Source organism: Centroberyx affinis, unplaced genomic scaffold (assembly GCF_046629955.1).
Source record: "Centroberyx affinis isolate AG114_WGS23_722 - 3 ecotype Tasmania unplaced genomic scaffold, CSIRO-AGI_Caff_v1 ptg002629l_1, whole genome shotgun sequence".
Taxonomy (NCBI): domain Eukaryota; kingdom Metazoa; phylum Chordata; class Actinopteri; order Beryciformes; family Berycidae; genus Centroberyx; species Centroberyx affinis.
Genome location: NW_027280823.1, coordinates 138669 through 162640, shown reverse-complemented (window position 1 = coordinate 162640; position 23972 = coordinate 138669). Strand labels below are relative to the sequence as shown.

At 40.5% G+C, this 23972-nt stretch overlaps 1 protein-coding gene across 1 annotated transcript; it reads left to right on the top strand.

Annotated features, from left to right (window-relative positions):
• Window positions 1-1275: 1275 nt before the first annotated feature.
• adam17b (ADAM metallopeptidase domain 17b) lies at window positions 1276-23849 on the top strand. Its single transcript, XM_071534808.1, has 18 exons — window positions 1276-1591; window positions 4254-4386; window positions 6260-6390; window positions 6711-6799; window positions 7089-7269; window positions 7909-8039; window positions 9782-9868; window positions 10011-10121; window positions 11231-11375; window positions 12632-12723; window positions 15238-15390; window positions 17494-17693; window positions 19750-19853; window positions 20235-20369; window positions 21580-21710; window positions 22459-22626; window positions 23298-23354; window positions 23445-23849. The coding sequence occupies exons 1-18, from the start codon at window positions 1501-1503 to the stop codon at window positions 23847-23849; spliced, it is 2544 nt and encodes an 847-aa protein (XP_071390909.1). The 5' UTR covers window positions 1276-1500.
• The last annotated feature ends 123 nt before the right edge of the window (window positions 23850-23972 follow it).

Sequence of the window (23972 nt, the reverse complement as noted above, 5' to 3'; positions counted from 1 at the left end):
TTTCTCTGCAGGATTTGTGCAGTCTGTGTGGCTGAAGTCTCTCAGTGTTTCTCTAGTTGCTGTTCAGGAGGATTTGGATGAGATCAGCTGTTATAAATAGAGCAGCCAGATGTCTCTCTGTTTCCAATCCCTCTCTCCACTCTCTTACATAAGATGGACGACAGAACACATTTATATTTATCATTTATTATCCAGACTTGAAAATCTGCCCGCTCAAAAAGAATGTCAAATAACTCAGTTTTTTTTTTAAATCATTTCCGTTGTTTGGGACTTTCTTTCATTTCCAGAGGTTTTCGGCTTCCAGCAGCTTTGACTCACCAGTGTCGAGCTAGAGACAATAACGGACGAATAGAACTTCGCGGTTTTCAAAATAAAAGCCTTGTCAAAGAACAACCTTTTAATATGTAATATTTTACAGCTACACTTTCACTATGTGTTTATTGGAATGAGTTTATTTCCCTTTATTTATTTTAATTCTTCTTTCCTTCTTAGCCAATACTGCATCCTCTTTAATATGTTCTCTTGAATATGTTTCCCATTTTTCCCGCTTCTTATATATTTTACTATTCTTGTTTTATTCCTTCTTGTAAAGCACTTTATAAAACTCTGCTTTAGGTAAGTGCTACAGATTTTATATTATTATTATTATTATAGTTATTTTTCCTTCTCATCAGCTGCCTTGGTTGATGGCATGAAATACTTTTTTCTATTCTGTTTTGCACGTTCACATGTTGAGTGATTGGTTATATTATCAATTATCTTGTCATAATAAAATATTATAATTATTATTTGTGTTATTGTATTATTATTATTATAATTATTATTATTATTTGTAGTATTATCTTACTGTAATGTGTAATAACTCATGTATATAATGTAATCTGTTACACCAAGAACTCCATATTTATTCCAGGATCTTTGCACTCTGCACCATTGCAATATTGTGCCTTGCTTACAAATTCCAGTGTTGTTTACATATATATATATATATATATATATACTTTTTTATAGATATGCATATTTGTACATAGTAGTTAAATGTTTAGATTTACCTCTGTTCATCTTGTTGTCCTTGTTTTTAGTTGTATATCTATTCTATGTAAGTACATTGAGAGCAACGAAATTCCTTGTATGTGTACATACTCGGCCAATAAAGCTGATTCTGATTCTATAAAGCGATTCAATTTACGCTTTTATTTTGAAGGCAGTTCCATCTATTTCCTGTTGTACTCTCTCCTCACTCGGTCTAGCTTGACGCAGCTGTGTGACTTCCGGGTGTGCGGGACTGGAAACATTTTGCTTCAGTTTCCAAACACAACAAAGGCTCCAGCTGACGGATATTTTCATAACGCCTCATTAAAATGATTTGTTAAAGTCAAGTCCCGCTGTGACCCTGGAGTCCTGAAGTCCTGAAGTCCGGATCCGTGTCTCTGATGAGTCCAGACTTCACAGCACCGACAGTCTTCATTCAGCCTCCGGTCTGGGATCACGCAGTAAAACATGAACCTGACTCTGTTTTTCATACTTCATCTCGTTTTAATAACGGAGGCTGCGAACACGCCGCGCGCAGATGCCGAACAGCAGGAGTACAGTAAGTGTTATTAATTTCTGCTTCTCATGAACATCACATGAATCTTTTCACTTCTGCTTCACTTTCCTTCATGACAAAGTTACTGCAGGAACAAACTGTCAGTCACAGTAAACTGATTTTCTGTCTGTGGGTCTGCAGCCCGAAGTTTGATCAATAAAGTTTTACTGTATGTTTGGGAACGGCCGAACTAAAGATCAGTGTGATCAGAGTTTCGGGTCAATTAATGAATGAACTCAGACATTCCGCTTCAGCTGAGGAATTTGAATAAAAAAAAACCTACAGGAAATTGAATTGGAATTTCAGGAAGTTTTCAATTAATTCAGTGAAATTCTGTGAAATTCCATGTTTTGTTGTTTGTTCTTCCCACATATCTGAGATTACATTATATATTATCAATACTGAATATCATAGTGTGTTAAAGGAACCTTTCAGCTGGTGTTTGATGCAGAACATGTGATGGTAATCCATACATTATGAATGTGTTTGATTTGTTGAACTGTCTTTTATCTGATTCATAATGTTTTGATATATAATGTTACAGTGGGGCTGGGTATCCACTGATTTCCAGATTCGATTCGATTTCCGATTTGATTCAATATCGATTCGGTTTGGGATATTTCAGTTACAGTACCAATTTTGCTTGGATATGAAAGAGATCCTCGGAGAACTAATGCTGTAAGCTGTACAAGGAACCCTCTAACCTGGTGCATTATTAAAAATATTAATGTTAAGAATTGACCCCAAAGCAGTTACATTAATGTACTTTTTATTTAACATGACCAACAAACTACAGCAGTCAACACAATATAGTGAAAGTTGTGCAACTCTACAGACTCTACAGGCATATATTGGGCATATATTAAAAGATCGATCCCGGGATTTTATGACTCGATATCAGATAATTCAAATGAAGATCGATTTGAATCGGAAAATCGATTTTTTTTAAACTCAGCCCTCGTTTAGAGTCGAGACAAACTCTCTTAAAAGTGGAATTTCATGGAATTTAATGGAATTTAATCAGTCAGTTTCATCCTCTGTTTCCATTCTTCATTAATGGACCAAACTCTGACTCTAATATTCCAATAATATTCTTACAGTAGAGTAGTGTATAGTGACCTTATATTGGCCTAAATAAAGCTTTATGGTATTTTTTGTATTTCCTTTGATATCACTATAATATTCCTATATGGACTCATAATGTGTTTGTGGTTTTGTAAGGGAATTCTGTTGTGACATTTACTGTAGCTTTTGAAATGACCATAGAGATACTATAGGTGTTTTTCATTGGGGTGTCACGTATTTGAAAGCCTAATTACTGTGTTTATATGTATTTATATATGTTTTTATATGTTTTATTCATAGTATGTTTTATGGTCATTATGGTTTTTCAAGCAGTAGCCTAAAGTTATAAAGTTAAAAACAAGAGAGACTGACTTTTGCTGTTCTTTACTGAAACATCTGACAAGTGACTACAAACACAGTGACCCTCTTTCTCACACACACACACACACACACACACACACACACACACACACACACGACAGGTGATGTTACAGGGCGGATTTGAACCCACGATGTCCTGTATCCTACACCAAGACCCCACTTCCTTAAAGGAAAACTAAAACTCTGATGTTCTTTTCATCTCTGTCTCCATCCAGTAGTTTGTTGTGTTTTTCTTCTTGGTGGATAACCGTCCAATCACAGACGAGGTGACGTCACCTCCAGATGTTTATATGAAGTGGAGTTTGATATGAGAAAATGTTTCAGGATGTAAAACCTCAGCGGTAAACGTCAGGTTTTGGTGTCAGTCCCTCAGGATCAAAGAGCGAGGGCTTCTTTCTAGAGCTGCCATTTTGCACCGAGAGACGTTCAACAGTCATACAGGGAGAGATCCATCGGAGAAGAGGAGAGAGACCAGTTTCTCCACCACAGGAGCAGGAGAGAGACCAGCATGCACTGCAGCAGAGAGACAGGTTGAGGGTTTGAGGAAGGGGGCGTGGCCAAGATCACAGACATGTACAACCGACAGCTGACTGATCACACTTACAAGTTATTTCTATGGCCTTACAGCCACCTTTGATTGGAAGCAACAGGTTCACGCCCCTTTTCTGGAGGTTGTTGAGAGGCATTCTGGGAAATGTAGTAAATCAGTAACTGCAGTAGAAGTAGACGAGGCAGGTTGAGGGAAAGTGGGTTCACCAAAAAAGTAAATCACAACACTTCATCACTGAATAACTATAATATAACTAATAAATTAGAGCTGCAACGATTAATCGATTAATCGATTAGTTGTCAACTAATCGCCAACTATTTTGATAATCGATTAATCGGTTTGAGTAATTTTTAAAGAAAAATAAGTCAAAATTCTCTGATTGCAGCTTCTTAAATGTGAATATTTTCTGGTTTCTTTCCTCCTCTATGACAGTAAACTGAATATCTTTGGGTTGTGGACAAAACAAGACATTTGAGGACGTCATCTTGGGCTTTGGGAAACACTGATCCACATTTTTCACCATTTTCTGACATTTTATAGACCAAACAACTAATCCATTAATCGAGAAAATAATCCACAGATTAATCGACAATGACAATAATCGTTAGTTGCAGCCCTATAATAAATATGAATCTGTCAAATTCAATCAATCACTCTGTGTCTCCTCAGCCTCGCTCCGCTCCATGCTGCAGGACTTCGATGTGGTTCCTCTCTCCAGCCTGCAGGCTCACTCAGTCCGGCGGCGGGACGTCCAGACTCAGACCCACGTGGAGCGGCTGCTGAGCTTCACCGCCCTGCAGAGGTCGCTCCTCACCTTCCATACTGTCCACCTCTGTTTTTAATACATATTTCTATGTTCAGTAACACCGATTCACTCTGCTCACCGTCGCCCTCTGCTGTGTGTTTCAGAGGAATTACAAACAAATCCCTAATTATATGTAATGTGTGTATGTGGAAAAGACCTTCAATCACCATAGCAACCATCCTGCCGCCATGTTGGAAGATCAGTATAAATTATTTTAAGCAGTGGTGGAAAGTAACTAAGTACATTTACTCAAGTACTGTACTTAAGTACAATTTTGAGGTACTTGTACTGTACTTGAGTATTTCCATTTTATGCTACTTTGTACTTATACTCCACTACATTTTAGAGGGAAATATTGTACTTTTTACTCCATCACATTTATTTCACAGCTATAGTTACTAGTTACTTTTCAGATCAATATTTTATATTTAAAACATTTGATCATCTTTATAAAATAACTATAAAATAGCATTGTTATAGATTAGACTACACAAAAGTATAGCTAAATTGTTAAGATTAGCTTCACGTTGACAACTTTAAAATGCTGCTTACATGTACATGTATGTCAATAAATCAGTATTAATATTCCAATAATTTATGAAAAATATAACTCTCTAAATGGGGACAGTTTGCATAATGAGTACGTTTACTTTGATACTCTAAGTACATTTTGCTGCCAATACTTATGTACTTTTACTTAAGTAAGATTTTGAATGCAGGACTTTTACTTTTAATGGAGTATCTTTACATTGTTGTATTGCTACTTTTACTGCAGTAAAACATCTCAGTACTTCTTCCACCACTGGTTTTAAGACATCCACTTCAGTTTGCCTCTTTAAAGAGAAAATAAACCCCAAACCCAAATGTGTGCTGAAGCCTGACACCTAATGGTGAAAAGTAGGGTACTGAACTGGCCTACTGCTATTGGCTGGTCTTTGTGCCAGGTGATGTCACCACCTGTTGTACTCTATAGAAGGTGACATCACCTGACTCAAAGATCAGCCAATAGCAGATGGCCAGTTCAGTATCTACTTTTCACCATGAGGCTTCACTACAGATTTGGGTTTGGGGTTCAGTTACTCTTTAAAAAAATAAACTGTTATCTGATTGGTGTTACAAAAAAAACATTGTAGTCAAAGTTAGGGCTGAACAATTAATCGAAATTTTATCGAAATCTCAATATGGCCTACTGCAATTTTCAAATTGCAGGAGGCGCAATATTTGTTAAAGGTGAAATGTGTCAAAATAGCATTTTAAAGTAAATATTGTGGTGCTGCAGAGATGTCCTGGCCTACACATCATATTCTACAGACTTAAGAAAACATCTTTGTTTGGTACAGATCCCCGCAAAAAATCACACCATAATCATTTTAATACGTTTTTCAATGAAAATGAGAATAATGATGTAAAAATTATCATTCCCTCTAATATCGCAAATCATATCGCAATTGCAATATCAGTCAAAATAATCACAATTAGATATTTTTTCAAAATCGTTCAGCCCTAGTCAAAGTTTACGGAAGTAACAATCGTAACGATCACTAAACATGTTGCAGTACCAGTGGCAACAAAGCATTCCCAGTTTGTCATAAAAAAAACGAATAATTCACGGTCGCACATCACTAGCAGCGAATAGGGAGCTAACTTCAGCTTGGTCTTGGATAGCAGCCTCATATCAGGAAAGATGAAGCTAGATAAAATGAACTGATCGCTGCCTTCACATCTTCATGGCAGCTGTACTGGAATTACGTGGCGTTCTCCCAACATGGCCGCCGAGGGGGCTCTGGATGCTTCTGCAACACTTCTATAATAATATACTGTGTGTAATGTGTGTGTGTGTGTGTGTGTGTGTGTGTGTGTGTGTGTGCAGACACTTCAGACTGTACCTGAGGACGAACACGGAGCTGTTCACTGAGGACTTCAGGGCCGTGGTGGTGGAGGACGGACAGGAGCGCCACCTGCAGCTCAACAGACACAACTACTTCACCGGACACGTCATCGGTAAGACCGAGCCTGGACCTCACCTAGCTGCCTGTCTGGGTCCAGGTCCATGTTTTCAGACTCCAGAACACAGGGCCAAAATGCATCACGACTCCCAACTTTCATCAAAATCAAACCAGTAGAGTCTGAGGTTTCACATTCAGTTCAAAGGTCGCTAGTCCAAAAGCTGCTTTCCCTGTGTGAACATGAAGCTGTAAAAGAGTATGTACGCTCAGAAAACCTTCCTTGGATGAATAAAGGTTAGAAAACTGACAGAAAGTGATGTAAGCAGCTGGATTTATTTCACCTGATCAGTGAACTCCACGTTTTTCCATTTCCAGGTGAGGAACACTCTCGTGTTCAGGCTCATATAGACGACAACGAGTTCTCCGCTCACATCCTGACTGACGAGGCCGAATACAACGTGGAGGTATAATACTGAAGTACTGATGCTACAGTGTTAGCATGGAGCTACTGTCGCTCAACATAGTGTATGCTAAAGTGTTAGCATGGCGCTACTGTCGCTCAACATAGTGTATGCTAAAGTGTTAGCATGGAGCTACTGTCGCTCAACATAGTGTATGCTAAAGTGTTAGCATGGAGCTACTGTCGCTCAACACAGTGTATGCTAAAGTGTTAGCATGGAGCTGCTATCACTCAACATAGTGTATGCTAAAGCGTTAGCATGGATGGATGATGTCTCTGTTCTCCTCTCTCAGCCTCTGTGGAGGTTCACCTCAGCGCCCCCTGATGGCCGTCTGCTGGTCTACAGGTCAGAAGACATCAGGAACCTCAGCAGACTGCACCAGCCCTCCGTCTGCGGCTACGTGACCTCTGACCCCAAGCACCTGCTCCCCGACACCTTGAGAGCGGCCATGTTGGAGGAACAGGAGGAGGAGGGTAAGCAGAGGTTATGTGCTGCGTTCACATCATACTGGGAGAAGTGGAAAAACAGGATGATGATCTTGTTACTACAACTTGAAGTTATGTACTACTACCACTACTACTGCTACTACTATTAGTACTACTACTACCACCACTACTACTACCACTACCACTACTACTACTACTGCTACTACTACCACTACTACTGCTACTACTATTAGTACTACTGCCACTACTACTACTACTGCTACTGCTACTAGTATTAGTACTACTACTAGCCTACTACTACTGCTATTGCTATTACTACTACCACCGGTAATACTACTACTGCTAAAAATAATAATAAATAATAAAAGTTGCTGCTTTATGTGTCTCTTTACTGAACTACCATTAGTACTACTACTACTACTACTACGTTGTCTACTACTACTGCTGCTACTACTGTCGTTACTGCTAGTACTACTACTACTACTACTACTGCTATTACAACTACTACCATTAGTGCTACTATTGCGACTGTAACTGCTGCTACTTCTGCTTTACTACTACTATTAAAAATAATAATAATAATACTAACTAGTAAAAGTTGCTGTGTGTGTGTGTGTGTGTGTGTGTGTGTGTGTGTCTGTGTGTGTGTGTGTGTTCTCTCAGCAGAGTCTGTGTTCAGAGGGAAGCGGCAGCTCCATGACCACCGGAGGAACACCTGTCCTCTGCTGCTGGTGGCCGACCATCGCTTCTTCAAACACATGGGGAGGGAGGAGGAGAGCACCACCCTCAACTACCTGGTGAGGCAGCAGGGAGCCGGCACCACACTGACAAACACACTCTGAAACTCGAGTTATGTGGAAATGACTTTCCTCCACCATGAACTGGATTCTGTGACAAAAAACATGAACTGGACATTTTCAGCTAAAGGTTGAGACACTTGGTTAAGGTTTGGGAAAGGCTTTGGCCTTACTGGGGCTGGACGATAATTCAATATTATCGTTTATCGTCTTTCAGTGGGATTATATTGTGATGACGTGGTGATTTTTGGGATATCGAGACGCACAATTCTGCTGTCTGAACTGATGAGAACAAGCTAATTTTATTTAGAAACTCAGACAAAATGAAGCATGGTAGGAATATTATGTGAAAATTTCAGTTTAGTTTGACATCACACCAAATATAACCATTCGGTTCAATATGATGAACATTAATTTGATTATTTAATGTGATTTCGCCTATGTGAGCGTCATATAGAGAGAGTCATATATATCGATATCGAAAAAAATTCTTATGATTATCGTGATATTGATTTCAACCATATCGTCCAGCCCTAGGCCCTACTTTCCACTGAGCTGTTTATGGTCGTGTCTCCTTCATGGAACCGTTTCCTGCTGGGAAAACATAGTTTTAATACTTTATTTGCCACCAACACGTCATTTGGTGTTTACCAATCTCTGAACCCATCGTCTATCAGTCTGATCGATTAGACTCTGGGGGCGACGGCCAATATTTGGGGGTTTCCGGTGCAGCCAGCAGACATCCGGGCCAAGACTTCCTCTTCTGTGCGCCGGTCATTGTTTACAGTCCGATTAGCAACTTGAGACGTGAGAATCGAACGTTTCTCCACACAAAACACAAACATCGATACTTTCTGTAGGTGTTTCAGGTCCGGACGACATTTCGGATAATCTCTATAAACAGATATCTGCATATGAGACGTCGTCTCTCAACTCCGACTCCATTCTCGTGTCTCAAGTTGCTAATCGGACTGTAAACAATGACCGGCGCACAGAAGAGGAAGTCTTGGCCCGGATGTCCGCTGGCTGCACCGGAAACCCCCAAATATTGGCCGTCGCCCCCAGAGTCTAATCGTCATCAGACCGATAGACGATGGGTTCAGAGATTGGCTGTTAACAAGTCGTGTTCATTTCTCATATTTTTGTGCACTATTACTTGCACTATTGGCATCGCTGTGCATTCACACTGTGATCACCAAAGTCTAGTCTCTAAAGCCAAAGTCTAAAGTCTGAAGCAGCGTTCCTTTTCCTGTCCTGCCATTTAAAGTCTGTTTAAATCGATCAGTTTTTCGTTTCTCCAGATCTAATGTTTTTCTATGGACCACATAGACTTTGATTCTGTCCACAGCAGTCATTTTGGATGGAAGGCCTTGAGATCAGGGAAAGATATTTTCCTTACACGATATGTAATGTTATTGCCAACTGGAAATATAATGACTTAAATTCAGAGCAGGCTGGTTCATAGAGCATTTCCCTATTTATTTATTTATATGTAGCTTTTTCCCTCTAAAGTAGGTTGATTAGTCTTGAGCAGAGTAAACTTAACTTAGCCGTATAATTTTGGACCCAAACCTTTTTCCCTCCAGTTTACTTTTTTTTTTTTAGCCTCCACTGCTTAAGATTTTACCACAACTGAACTCTAGATTTGAGTTGAGAACTGTAAAAAATGAGCCAGCATCCGTCCTTAAACAAGCTGTGTCTCTTAAGGTAGCGTTGAGTATTAACACCTGACTGTTGTGCAGATCGAACTGATCGATCGCGTGGACGACATCTACAGAAACACGTCGTGGGACGAAGAGTTCAAAGGTTACGGCGTCCAGATCCAGCAGGTGAGGAGCATGATGGGACGGGAAGTTATGAATAACGCCGCGTTCGTGTTGAACACGTGAACTGACCATGGGACACTACAACTCTCCACTGGGTGTTAGAGGCTGTGCTGTAGTGCGCTGTGTGACTGTTGTCTCCTGTCAGATCATCATAGAGAAGACTCCGACCCTCGTGGCTGCAGGAGGAAGACACTTCAACATGAAGGGAAGCCCGACGGAGGGCAAAGACGTGTGGGACGTCAAGAGGCTGCTGGAGGTAAGGCAGGACGAGATGGATGGAGGGTGTAACAACGCATTATGTAATAACTCCACGAAATGTAATAAATCTTCACTTCATTATGTAATAGCACCCGCATTTTGTAATAATCTGCCGCATTTTGTAATACACAGCCTGAACGCAATATGTAATAAATTTCCCCGCATTTTGTAATAAATTATTACATATTGCGGTGGTTATTACAAAATACGGGAGTTGCACTTTTTTTTTGATGAAAATGTAATAACACAGTGCATTATGTAATAACCATCTATGGTTCTTTCTATCATGGCTAGTTGATAAGTAGTTTTTGCAAGTTAAAACTGAACTGTTTGTATATTAGAATCCACTGCAGATCAGTGTGTTGCTTCATGCTGTTTGTTTTTCACTTCGTTACTTAAATTCTGTGAATCCTCAAGTCCAGTTTCTATGAAGCTGAGGAACACAGTGACACTTAATGTAGTTTTGACCAATGAAAGATACTAATCTACTGAACTAATAGTATCTTTTTAAAATGAATTTTGAGTCAGTCTGATTCATGCTAGAATGCATAAAATAAACATTGTTGTTATAATGTTATAATGATTTTTATGAATGAAGACATCCATTTTGGTTGGTTATTACATAATGCACCATATTATTACATTTTCATAAAAAAAAAGTGCAACTCCCGTATTTTGTAATAACCACCACAATATGTAATAATTTATTACAAAATGCAGGGAAATTTATTACAAATTGCGTTCAGGCTGTGTATTACAAAATGTGGCAGATTATTACAAAATGCGGGTGTTATTACATAATGAAGTGAAAATTTATTACATTTTGTCGAGTTATTACATAATGTGTTGTTACAGGGCTGATGGGAAATGTAGTCTTTTTTTAGTTTTAGTTTTTCGTTTTTTTATTTGACAATTCACTTTAAAAGGACAATTCCATGGTTGCAACACCAATGTACACGCACAATTAAAAGAACATCAAGGATAACACAAAAAAGTCACAGGACCTATTTCCATTGAGGTCCTTGTTGTAGTTGGATGTCTTAATGTGGAGAAACACTAGCTTTAAACCCCGCCCCCCCCCCCCCCCCTGCTGTGTGTGTCCTGCAGCAGTTCAGTGTGGACATCGCGGACGAGGCGTCTCAGGTCTGCCTCGCTCACCTCTTCACCTACCAGGACTTCGATGAAGGGACGCTGGGTCTGGCCTACGTCGCCCCGTCCAGGCAGGGCATCCCGGGAGGCCTCTGCTCCGAGAGTAAGTCCTGAAGCTTCAGACGGTTAAAGCTCTGTGTTCCTCTGGTAGAGTCTTGGGTCGTGTCTCTTCCTCCATGGTAAAACCCCCAAATCAGTGATTCTGTGATCTGTTGCTCCGGTAGAGCAGACTGGAGAATTGTGTTTTTTTTTCTCTCTCCATTCACTGCCATTGTCTGGAGGAACAGTCTGAAAATCACTTCTAGCACATAAAGGAACGCCGACAAAGCAGATTCTGACAATATATAAAAAACTAGTCCTGCTGCTGAATTGTTTTGAAGTGAATCTCTTTCTTTATGTTTATTAAACCTTTCAGTCTGAACAAGTGGAACACAGAAATCCAGTTGGAGGAAACCTATGATGATTTCAGTGTTCCACTTGTTCAAACTGAAAGGTTTAACTCAACTCAACTTTATTGATACAGCACCTTTCATACAAGCATGCAGCCCAAAGTGCTTCACATAGAAAAATTACAACAATAAAACAATAAAATGTTAAAAAATCAATAAATAAGAGTCAATAAAATAAAATAGAAATACAATAAAATAAACACCAGGGATAAAAGTAAAAACCAATGATTAGTACTCCAAATTAAAAGCCAGATTAAAAAGATCGGTCTTTAATTTCCTTTTAAAAACACAGAGAGAGCTTTCCATTCTAATATCCAGAGGCAGTGAGCTCCACAGTTTAGGGCCGTAAAGACTGTCCAAAAACTGTAGTTTTCTTATAATATCTTTGGCGATATTCCTAAAATGAAAAAAGGATGTTTTAATGACCTTGTTAAAATAAGAATTAAAATTTAAATCAGAGTCTAAAATCACTCCCAAGTTTATGATGTTAGTTTTAATCTGTTTTCTAAGACCACCAAGCACTGAGTGCAGTTTTTCTCTTACAAACAAACATAAAGAGATTCACTTAACCTATCTTTTTTTTGATTGATTGATTGATTGATTGATTGATTGATTGATTGAATCACAGCCCAGTCAAGCCAACAGTCAAACCAGAGCCAGACTCTTCCTCCAGCTGCAGTCTGGAACATGAAACAGAAACTAAAGCTAGATTTAAACTGCTGCTCTCTTCTTCACTGGGAGTGAAGTTTGTTTCAAAATATTTAGTTTGACAAACCAGAGGATTGTGCAGGAGGAGATCAGATCTATCGATGTTGCTTCAGGTGCTCCTGGTCAGCAGTAGAGTTCGATAGAAGTCGATAGATTTATTGCCTCCTTCTTTAAAACCCCGCTGCTCGCTCTGTGTCCTCAGAGTGTCCCCCGTCCTCCACCGAGCACAGAGCCATCTACCTGAACACCGGACTCACCAGCACCAAGAACTACGGGAAAACCATCCTGACCAAGGTGAGTCCTGCTGATCCGCATCGGGACGGTTCAGGTCGTGTGACTGAAGCTGGCGTTCACGGAGAAAATCACTAAACTAGACCTTCAGACACTTTCCTGTGATTGTCTACACCAGTGGTTCTCAACGTGGGGGTCCGGGGACCACCAGGGGTCCTAAAAATCAGATCTGGTCCAGTCTGTTATGATGCAGTTCGATTGATTCATATGGTTAATGTAGAATTGATCAATACTACACTTGTTATCTATGGCAGTGGTTCCCAATGTGGGGTCCGGGGACCACCAGGGGTCCTTGACGGGGTTCCAGGGGGTCCCCAGAAAATTGCTGAATTGTTAAACTTCATTATTTCTTTTACAAGAAGTTAATACAATTAGAGAATGTAGAAGAATGTCTGTTCTGATCATAGTTTCTCTGTTATCTCTCTACCTACAATACAGACAGTCATGGAGTTCTGGACAAAATCATATCTGACAATAAAGATATTCTCAGATTTGGGTCTGAGAGACAAAATCTCATCAAATGGGGGTCCGTGGCTCTAATGTGGACTAGATTAGGGTCCTTGACATGAAAAAGGTTGAGAGTCACTGGTCTACACATCCTGTCCTGTGTCACAAACCCCACCCGTCTGTTCCTCCACGCAGGTTAAAACAAACTCACTCAAGTTTTGGGCAGGAAGAGCTTCATGTTTTATCACCAGAATAACCAAATCAGAAAGCCGTGCAGCTCAGGTCAGACAAAAGATTCCTGGCAACATGATGTTCCTCGGGCAACTCCACGGGCAACTGATGTCTGTCATAGTTGTCGGGCTGCAACTAATGATTATTTTCATCGATCAGTTTTTCGTTTTTCCAGATCTAATTTTTTCTGTCGACCACATAGACTTTGATTCTGTCCACAGCAGTCATTTTGGATGGAAGGCCGCCTCAGGTTGAGATCAGGGAAAGATATGATGCTGAACTGTGCAGTGCGAGCTAGGGCTGAACAATTAATCAAAATTTTATCAAAATCACAATATGGCCTACTGCAATTTTCAAATCGCAGGAGGTGCAATATTTGTTAAAGGTGAAATGTGTCAAAATAGCATTTTAAAGTAAATATTGTGGTGCTGCAGAGATGTCCTGGCCTACACATCATATTCTACAGACTTAAGAAAACATCTTTGTTTGGTACAGATCCCCGCAAAAATCACACCATAATCATTTTAATACGTTTTTCAATGAAAAAGAGAATAATGATGTAAAAATTATCATTCCCTCTAATATCGCAAATCATATCGCAATCGCAATATCAGTCAAAATAATCGCAATTAGATAATTTTTCAAAATCGTTCGGCCCTAATGTGGAGCGCACGTCAACAGCACAAACTGAGGAAACAAATTGTGTCTCATATGCACAAATTAACCAAAATGAAGTTTCATATTAACCAAATCGAGGGAATTAAATGTTTCTCGTGCGCATGAATACGACAAAATGAAGGTTCAAAATACACGTTGTCGTAAACATAAATAATTTTTCTCCCAGGCTCCGTAGTTTCCTCGGTCTTCATGCAGCAGGGAAATTAGCACCACTTCTAAAAAAAATGTGAAATTAAAAACAGCATTGTAATTTAATCTTACAATCATCTAAAACTAAAATAAGTGTAGTCCAAATGCTGTAGAAGTAATGATTTTATTACGATTTAAAAAAAACAAACATTTTTAGCGCTACAACCTCAACTTGAATGAAATGAAAATTTCAATGAAAATGAGAATAACGATGTAAAAATTATCATTCCCTCTAATATCGCAAATCATATCGCAATCGCAATATCAGTCAAAATAATCACAATTAGATATTTTATCAAAATCGTTCAGCCCTAGTGCGAGCTTCACTTACATGGATTTTACATTAACTGCTGCAAAAGGTAGTGCCAAATATAAACATGTAAAAGGATAATTGAGGAAAAGACTGTTGTAGCAGGGATTACTACAACATGACCTGGGTGACTCAGATTCGAACACTGAGGACTCGGGACTGGACTTGGACTTGGACTTGGACTTGGGGTTCGGTGACTCGACTCCAGCTCTGCTCCCCACCCTCCTCCTCAGTCAGTATTCCTGGTGAAAGTAGAAATTAGAGTAAAAATAGAAAAGAGAATGAGAAATGTATTTTAATACCCTATTTTCTTGGAATTACATGTGTGAAAGCGCAGGATGGGTAAATATATAAGAAGATCATTCAGACAAGGATTTACAAGTTTGCTATTTATTCTTGAGGAATTGTGATTGATTTATAATTTTTGTGTTTGGCTTGATGTCTGGATGACAATATTGTTTCTCTTCTGTATGTACTGGATTGTTAATTCAATGGGATCAGCTGTTTTGTTTGTTGTGTGTAAGTGGTTATAGTGTGTATAAGTGTGTATGGCTGTGTGTGTGATGGACCCCAGGAGGAAGAGCCAATGCTTATGCTGGAGCTAATGTGGATCCTAATAAAGACACAAAGTATGATCAGTTTTGTCTCGTCCCGGCTGGCAGGAGGCGGACCTGGTGACGACTCACGAGCTCGGTCATAACTTCGGGGCGGAGCACGACCCGGACAACATCCCCTACTGCGCCCCCAGAGAGGACCAGGGGGGCAAATACGTCATGTACCCCATCGCCGTGAGCGGGGACCACGTCAACAACAAGGTGCTGCTTCTCCTACAGCTAGAGAAACACCCGGCCTTAAGGGTCTGGAGCAGAGGTTCACACCTTTTTGCTCGTGACTCCTTAAAGGAATAGTTCACCCAAAAATGAAAATCCTGTCCTCATCTCCTCCCCCTCATGCCAGGTGAAACTCAGGTGAAGTTTGTCCATATAACACACAGGGAGGCTGCAGCACAACTCCATAGCAGCCTTCTCCAAAACAACTGAAGTCAGTGGGGACCAGTTCTTCAGAGTTCCACAAAGACCTACAGTATATTTACACCATCATTTAGTGCAAATCTGAACTACAGCTGATTGATTTGCAACAAATAATGGTGTATAGGTCTTTCTGTTCACAGTGTGATTGTTTGGCTGTTTTTGTTTTGGAGCTCTAAAGAACAGGTCCCCATTGACTTCAGTTGTTTTGGAGAAGGCTGCTACCAAGTTGTGCTGCAGCCTCCCTGTGTGTTATATGGACTAACACATTTCACCTGAGTTTCATTTGGCATGAGGGGGAGGAGATGATGACAGAATTTTCATTTTTGGGTGAACTATTCCTTTAAAACGAAGAGATGCCTCCTCACCCCCAAGTTATTTCACCATGATTTCTTGACTCGACAAGATCATGAATAAATAATTAGGCCTCTATGATGTCTAATTTGACCAATGTCATGTCTTACCCCAAAACATAACAATTTTGAGTTGTTGAATTTCACCAAACAAGATCTTAAAAATCATTGAAAAGTTCTTGAATGTGATGTCCAAGTGAGTGTGGAAACTCTGATAAGTTTTAAAAGATACCAAAATGAAAACTGAAAGTTTTGCTTTGTGCCCGAAAATATATAAAACCATATTGGCAAGAGGTGGCAGCTGAGATCGGTCAGATAGTGGGAGTGGAGTTAGGCTACTCCTTCATTACACTATACTTAGGAAAAATACCAGAAACTGTTGTACACAAGGATAAATACTTATTAAAGATACTTTTGGCAAGTAGTAGGAAAGCCATAACTCGTAGATGGTTACAGGCTGGTCCTCCGACAGCAGACCAATGGCTGGGGATTATAAATGAAATATACTGTATGGAAAAACTCACATTTATTTCAAGGCTTAAATTAGAAAAATGTATGGAGTACTGGGAAAAATGGATTATGTATATACACCATTGAAAAAAAGTGATATTGTACAGTACTGTGCAAAAGTCTTAGGCACCCTAGATTTTTTTATATAAATTTTTGTCTTAGATGTTTATTTGTTTTCTGCATAAGACTGCTCTTTATAGTACTTTTTTTTTTTTTTTGCTCAATATTTTTTTTTTATTTTCAACAGTAACAAAATGATACAATACAAAGACCTACAATTAAGACAAAACATACCGAAAACCACAACACAAGAGCAAACAACCACATAAACAACAACTAAAAAAAAACAAACCCCCCCCCCAAAAAAAAAAAAGTACATTTTTTGATATTTAGAAACTTTTCATTTCATTATTTTTTAAAGCATCTTCGCTTTATGGATTTTTTTTTTTTTTTTACATGTGCCAAAGACTTTTGCACAGTACTGTATATCAAGATGTATGTATATATATATCCTTTATTTAACCAGGTAAAAGTCTCATTGAGATTAAAATCTCTTTTTCAAGAGTGACCTGGCCAAGAGAGCAGCATAAACACTTTTACAACAAGAGACACAGACAATACAAACTGACAAATACAGCTGTCACTGCAAACGAGAGAACACAGTATCAAGTTAATATGCAAAACAAGGTCAAGGACAGAAATCCAGTTATGATGCATAAACAGGTACAATTTTCTAAAACGATTTCAGTTAAATTTTAGGAGCAATCACACTGACCAAGAGTATTATTTTCTCGATCATTTAAAATTGACTCAAACTCCCCACAGTGATCAGCTCTGACAGTTTCAGGTCCTTCTGTAAGTTATTCCAGGAAGAAGGAGCAGCCTGTTTAAAAGCTTCTACACACTGTAGAAAAATGTACTGTGATCTGACATTGTAACGCCCATGATGACCTCCTGGTCTTTGATTACCAAAAAAAAAAAAAAAAGTGGAAAAAAACCCCTGAAAGGTTTTGCTTTGCGTCTCCAGCTGTTCTCTAACTGCAGTAAGCGCTCCATCGTGAAGCGCCTGCGCTCCAAGGCGGCGTCCTGCTTCAAGGAGCGGAACAGCAACGTGTGCGGGAACTCCCGGGTGGAGCGGGGCGAGGAGTGCGACCCGGGCCTGCTGCACATCAACACCGACCGCTGCTGCACCGCCAAGTGCAAGCTGCGGCCCGCGGCCCAGTGCAGGTGAGCGGGAGAGTCGGCGCGGCCGGGGAGACGAAGTTTTAGGGCTGTGCAAAAAAAAATCGATACAGCTGAGTATTGCAATATTTTTTTCCATGATACTGTATTGATTTTCCAGCCCCTCGTATCAATTAAAAAAAATTATTCATGTTTTAAACGGATTTAAAATGTCCGTTTCCCTCAAATCCCTTTGAATTAAATAGTTTTGACTCAATTTGTCCGCTGAGTTATCAATATAATGTGATGGACATATTAGACTACCCAGGTGGTACACAGCAAGTTGTATTTTCAGCTCTATTTTTAAGTTTTCAGTAAATTATGTAGAGTATTGCAATGTATCGTGATACATATCGTATCGTGAGGTCCTTGCCAACACCCAGCCTTAACAAGTTTGCACATGGGTAAACCTGAAAATGTTCAACACTCTTGGAAAATTAATGAACTGATTATTTTTCACTGACCCCATGAAAAGAAAAATAGCTTTTTTTATGCTGATGTTTCTGGACTTAGAGTTCACCTGTTCACCAATTCAGGCCAAAAAAAGACAATAAAATGCTGATTTCTATAAATTTTATATCAAAATGAACTGAGCGTCTCTTTACGGTAAACAGCACATCTCTGCTGATGACTCATCCTGCTGTCGGGGGCGGAGACAAACATTTCATCCAATCAAATTTTGTCGATCATGCAGCTCAGTGCAGACTGCTGCCCGCCCACTTCCTCCATATCTCATTAATATTCAAATAAGCCCCTCCCACTGACGCTTCCCCTCCTAACTTTCATTTAATTTCATTCAGAAATACGCCAATACATGGAAGCAAATCATGGACGCTCTCCATGACACTTCATGGGGTCTTTCACAAAGTTTCTACAGTGCTGTGAACAGAACAGACAAAGGGTTTCAGAAGTGCTTTTTAGCTGCTCTGGGGGGGGAATCTCAGCGCCATCTAGTGTCTCACTGGGTGAATCCTGCCGTTCACAACACAGACTCACTCAGACCAATCAGATCCCAGCGCTCCGTCCCAACCACCTGATAAATGTGCTTCATGTGATTTATAAATTACCCCCCCCCCCACATCTGTGTTTTGTACGGCGCATTCGCACGGGATAAGAGAAGTCTGTATTTTACTCGAATTTACTGACATTATCCCCCGGAAAAGAGGCAGAAAAAAGTCACGGAGAAAACAAAAAACCACAAATCACCGAGATGCCGATTCGCACGGGACTAATATTATCACATGACCTCTGTGTTTGGCGAAATATGGTAGGTAATTTGCGGTGGAATTTTTACTTTACAAATTACGGACATGGCAGATTCACACGGGAGTAAGGTCACAGACGACCTCCGCAATTATTACAAATTACTAGAGGTCCCCAGGTCATACTAGTCCTAGGGCTGGGCGATATGGACAAAATCAAATATCATGATATTTTTGACCAAATACCTCGATATCGATATTGCAACATTATTGTAGGTATGACTATTGGTGCTTTCACAAAATATTTACACAATGAGATTTTTGATAAATAATCATCAGTAATGTGGATATAATGACTAAGTGGGTAAAGGCAAATAATAGAACAGCTAGAACAGTCTGGTAAGTTCAGGAAATGACATCACTTTACTGTAATGCAGCCTTTAAAACCAGGAAAAGACAATATGCTTATGCCACAATAAGATTTATGCCATATCTCGATATTACGATATCCAGAATCTAAGACGATATCTAGTCTCATATAACGATATCGATATAATATCGATATATTGCCCAGCCCTAACTAGTCCTGTGCGAATAGGGCTTTATACTTCAACAGTTTTACGACAAACTGCGACTTTCTTGACTTGCTAAATTATCTTTTAAATTGACAAAACATCATATGTGTAATTCATGGCACAATTCAAACGGGATCAAACAATTATTTGTCTCTCGCCGTTGACTACCGAACATATTTTTTCCGAAATAATGTCCCATGGTGGACAGAGGAAGGGGCGGGGCTTAGTCTCTCTATCCTCTGACAGCAGACAGACACTCAGCAGCTGTCTCCTCCCTGTGTGCAGTGACAGGAACAGCGCCTGCTGTAAAGACTGCCGCTTCGAGTCCGAGGGCGAAGTCTGCCAGGAGCCCATCGACGCCACCTGCAAGGGCCGCTCCCACTGCACAGGTCAGCCCACACTGCTGAACGCTTCATAAACATTATTCTTCCTCTAAACAGGATATTTGCAGTCGTGGTATGATAATTTAGATAATGTTGGGATAGTGCATTAATGTGTAAATAAACTGTTATGGGGTCACAGGTAGGTGTTTATTTATTGTTATTTTATATTAAGTGGTCACGTGTGTTTATATGGTAATATTGCATTACTATCATTTAAATTAACAGTTATGTGGAGCCAGGTGTGTTTATATGAATTTTTAAATGAAGTTTTATGTGTTTTATGTGTAACCATATGTCCTAGATGTGTGTTTATCAGGTATTGTACAGTGGACTCAACCGTGTCTCAGCCAATCAGATTTGAGGACAAGATCATGTTTGTGTCGACAGGAAACAGCAGCGAGTGTCCGCTGCCAGAAAACGCTCCAGATAAGACGGTGTGTCTGGACAGCGGAGAGTGTCTGAGGGGAGTTTGTATTCCGTTCTGTGAGGCGGTTCTGAAGCTGCAGTCCTGCGCCTGCAACGGTACGCACAGCGCTAACACAACGCTGACACAACGCTGACACAACGCTAACACAACGCTAACCTAACACTAACACAACACTAACACAACACTAACACAACGCTGACACAACGCTAACACAACGCTAACACAACGCTAACACAACGCTAACACAACGCTAACACAACGCTGACACAACGCTAACACATTGCTAACACAACGCTAACACAACGCTAACACAACGCTAACACAACACTAACACAACGCTAACCTAACGCTAACACAACGCTAACACAACACTAACACAACGCTAACACAACACTAACACAACGCTAACCTAACACTAACACAACAATAACACAACGCTGACACAACGCTACCACAACGCTGACACAACGCTAACACAACGCTAACACAACACTGACACAACGCTAACACAACACTAACACAACGCTAACACAACGCTGACACAACGCTAACAATACGCTGACACACCGCTAACACAACACTAACACAATGCTAACACAACACTAACACAACGCTAACACAACGCTAACACAACACTAACACAACGCTAACACAACGCTAACACAACACTAACAACGCTAACAGACACACTAACACAACACTAACAACACTAACACAACGCTAACCTAACACTGACACAACGCTAACACTAACACAACGCTAACCTAACACTGACACAACGCTAACCTAACACTAACACAACGCTAACCTAACACTGACACAACGCTAACCTAACACTGACACAACACTAACACAACGCTAACCTAACACTGACACAACGCTAACCTAACACTGACAACGCTAACACAACGCTAACCTAACACTAACACAATGCTAACCTAACGCTAACACAACGCTAACACAATGCTAACCTAACACTGACAACGCTAACCTAACGCTAACACAACGCTGACACAATGCTAACCTAACACTAACACAATGCTAACCTAACGCTAACACAACGCTAACACAATGCTAACCTAACACTAACACAATGCTAACCTAACGCTAACACAACGCTGACACAACGCTGACACAACACTGACACAACGCTAACACAACGCTAACAACAATAACACACTAACACAACAATAACACAACAATAACACAACGCTAACACTAACAGATGACTAACTGTAATGTGTGTGTGTGTGTGTGTGTGTGTGTGTGTGTGTGTGTGTGTGTGTTCCTCATGTTCCTCTGCAGAGACCAACTCGTCCTGTAAGGTGTGCTGTCGCAGCAGCAGGGGGGTCTGCGCCCCCCATCAGGACCACACCGGGAACTTCCTGTTCCTCCGCAAGGGGAAACCCTGCACCGTGGGCTTCTGTGACGGAGCGGTAAGACCCGTCCCAACACTTTCTCTGTCCCAGCATCTGAAAAACCATACAGTGAATATCTTGCACAAAATGTCTGCCTTTCATCCTGTTGAGATTTGAGATTGATTAGATTAAGTTTTATTGATCTCTGTGAAGAAATGAGATTGTTGCAGCAGCAGAGAGAAGGATATAGATAATATATGTACTGAGTGATGAAGATATCATAACAAGTATTTACAACTAAAGAACATACTGAAGGTAATACAGCAGATATATAAAGATAAAGCAGACATTGACAGAAGATTGACAGATTAACAGCTGATGTGCAAATGTGCATCTCTAGCTTTTCACATCAGGTATACAGATGAAAAGCAAATGGAGAAATATGTGCAAATGTGCATCTCTAGCTGTTCACATTATCTAGTATACTGATGGAAAAACACATGTAGAGAAATAGTATGTGCACATGTGCAAATGTGAATTTACAGATGGAGATCTGTACCAAAATATGTAGTGTGTAAATGCGCATATTAAGCTGTTCACATTATCAAATGTATAGATGGAAGAACATGGATAAAGAAATGTGTGCATTATTTTTCACACAGTCCTTCATATCCGTTACCTTCAAGATATTTGGATGCTCACACACTGCTGCTGCTGTAGTCATTTTATTTTCTTGTATTGACTTGTACTACTGGTGCAAGTCCCTTCTATTGCCCCACTGCTGGTGTGAGTTCCAGTCCAGATCCAGATTCCCTCCTGTCTGCAGGGGAAGTGCATGAAGCAGGTCCAGGACGTGATCGAGCGGCTGTGGGATTTCATCGACAAGCTGGACATCAACACGTTCGGGAAGTTCCTGGCCGACAACATCGTGGGATCGGTGGTCGTCTTCTCGCTCGTGTTCTGGGTTCCGCTCAGCATCCTGGTCCACTGTGTGGTACGAGGCTGCGCTCTCATCTCTGTTCACTTTATTAACCAAGTACAGGAAATGTAGATCTAGTAGAGATCTGTTTTTTCCTTTCCCATAAATCATCTCGTGACCCCCCAAAATTATCTCCTGACCCCCTGGAGAGTCCCAACCCCCAAGATGAGTTGGTATACAGTACATCATAGTAAATACCTTCAAACTACAAGTTATATGATGTATATGTTTTAAGGACAAAAAAAATCCCATACATTTTTGCTTTTGTGAAGGTATAATTGATGTTTTTTCTACTAGAGTTCAACATAGTAGTTCAGTCCATACTGACAGCAGGACCTCATACTATATAGACTTTATATATCACACTACAAATAAAGAGTTTTATTCCAAAATGAATCTCCACTATCTGAAGAAAGTGACTCATCTACTCTGACTCAACAATGATCACAACATTAAACCAGGATAGAAGGCAACTTCAGTCCTTGGTTGGACCTTCTAGATTTTAAAGATATTGAATGATGATTTTCACTGATAATGATTTGTAGGTAATGATTAAAAAAAAAAAGATACTTTATGTTTTGGAGATACTTAAAGCGTTCAACATTGTCTGAAGTAGGAGTCGTGATGAAGTCAAATCAGATAAGAAATATCTTGTGTTTCTCAGTATTTTATTTTTTTACCTTCAGGACAAGAAGCTGGACCAGCAGTATGAACAGACCACCAAGTCTCTGTTTTTCCCCAGTGTACGTATTGGTTTTTACTGTTGTTGTTTTCATTTCATAAGCTGTAGTTTAGTACAAAACAGGACTGACTTTGCCTCTTTGTTTTCCCAGAATGCCGAGCTACTGAGCAGCCTGGAGTCGGCCTCGGTTCGTATCTTCAAACCGTCCAACTTCTCCGCCGCCGCCCTGCGCTTTCAACCCTCCGGCCCCCAGCAGACCAGCACCCCCCCGGTGTCCGGCCCCGCCCCGAACCCGGGCCCCGCCTCCATCCCCGGCTCCGCCCCCGGCCCGGGCCACGCCCCTCCGCCCCCGCCGGACAGCCCCCGCATGGCCACCATCCAGGAGGACCCCAGCTTGGACTCGCACCTGGACACGGAGGCGCTGGACGAGGCCTTCGCCCGGGCGGGGGGCTCCGCGCTGCGCTCCTTTGAGGACCTGACGGAGCACAGCGTGGCCAGGCGCAGCCACAAGCCGCTGCTGTTCAGACGCGTCAACAACAAGGAGACGCAGTGCTGAGAGGGAGAGAGGGGTTGAACTTGTGACGGCTTGAGAACAAGAGACATTGATTGAGAGGTGGATTGGGAGTTGAGGTTTTTTTTATATATTTTTTTTATCCGTGAGGGAGAACAGGGAGGTCAG

Coding starts and splice junctions, on each gene's coding strand:
- adam17b (XM_071534808.1), top strand. CDS start 1,501: ATGAACCTGACTCTGTTTTTCATACTTCATCTCGTTTTAATAACGGAG. Junction 7,270..7,908: donor GGAGGAACAGGAGGAGGAGG/GTAAGCAGAGGT, acceptor TTCTCTCAGCAG/AGTCTGTGTTCAGAGGGAAG. Junction 15,391..17,493: donor GGGACCACGTCAACAACAAG/GTGCTGCTTCTC, acceptor TTGCGTCTCCAG/CTGTTCTCTAACTGCAGTAA.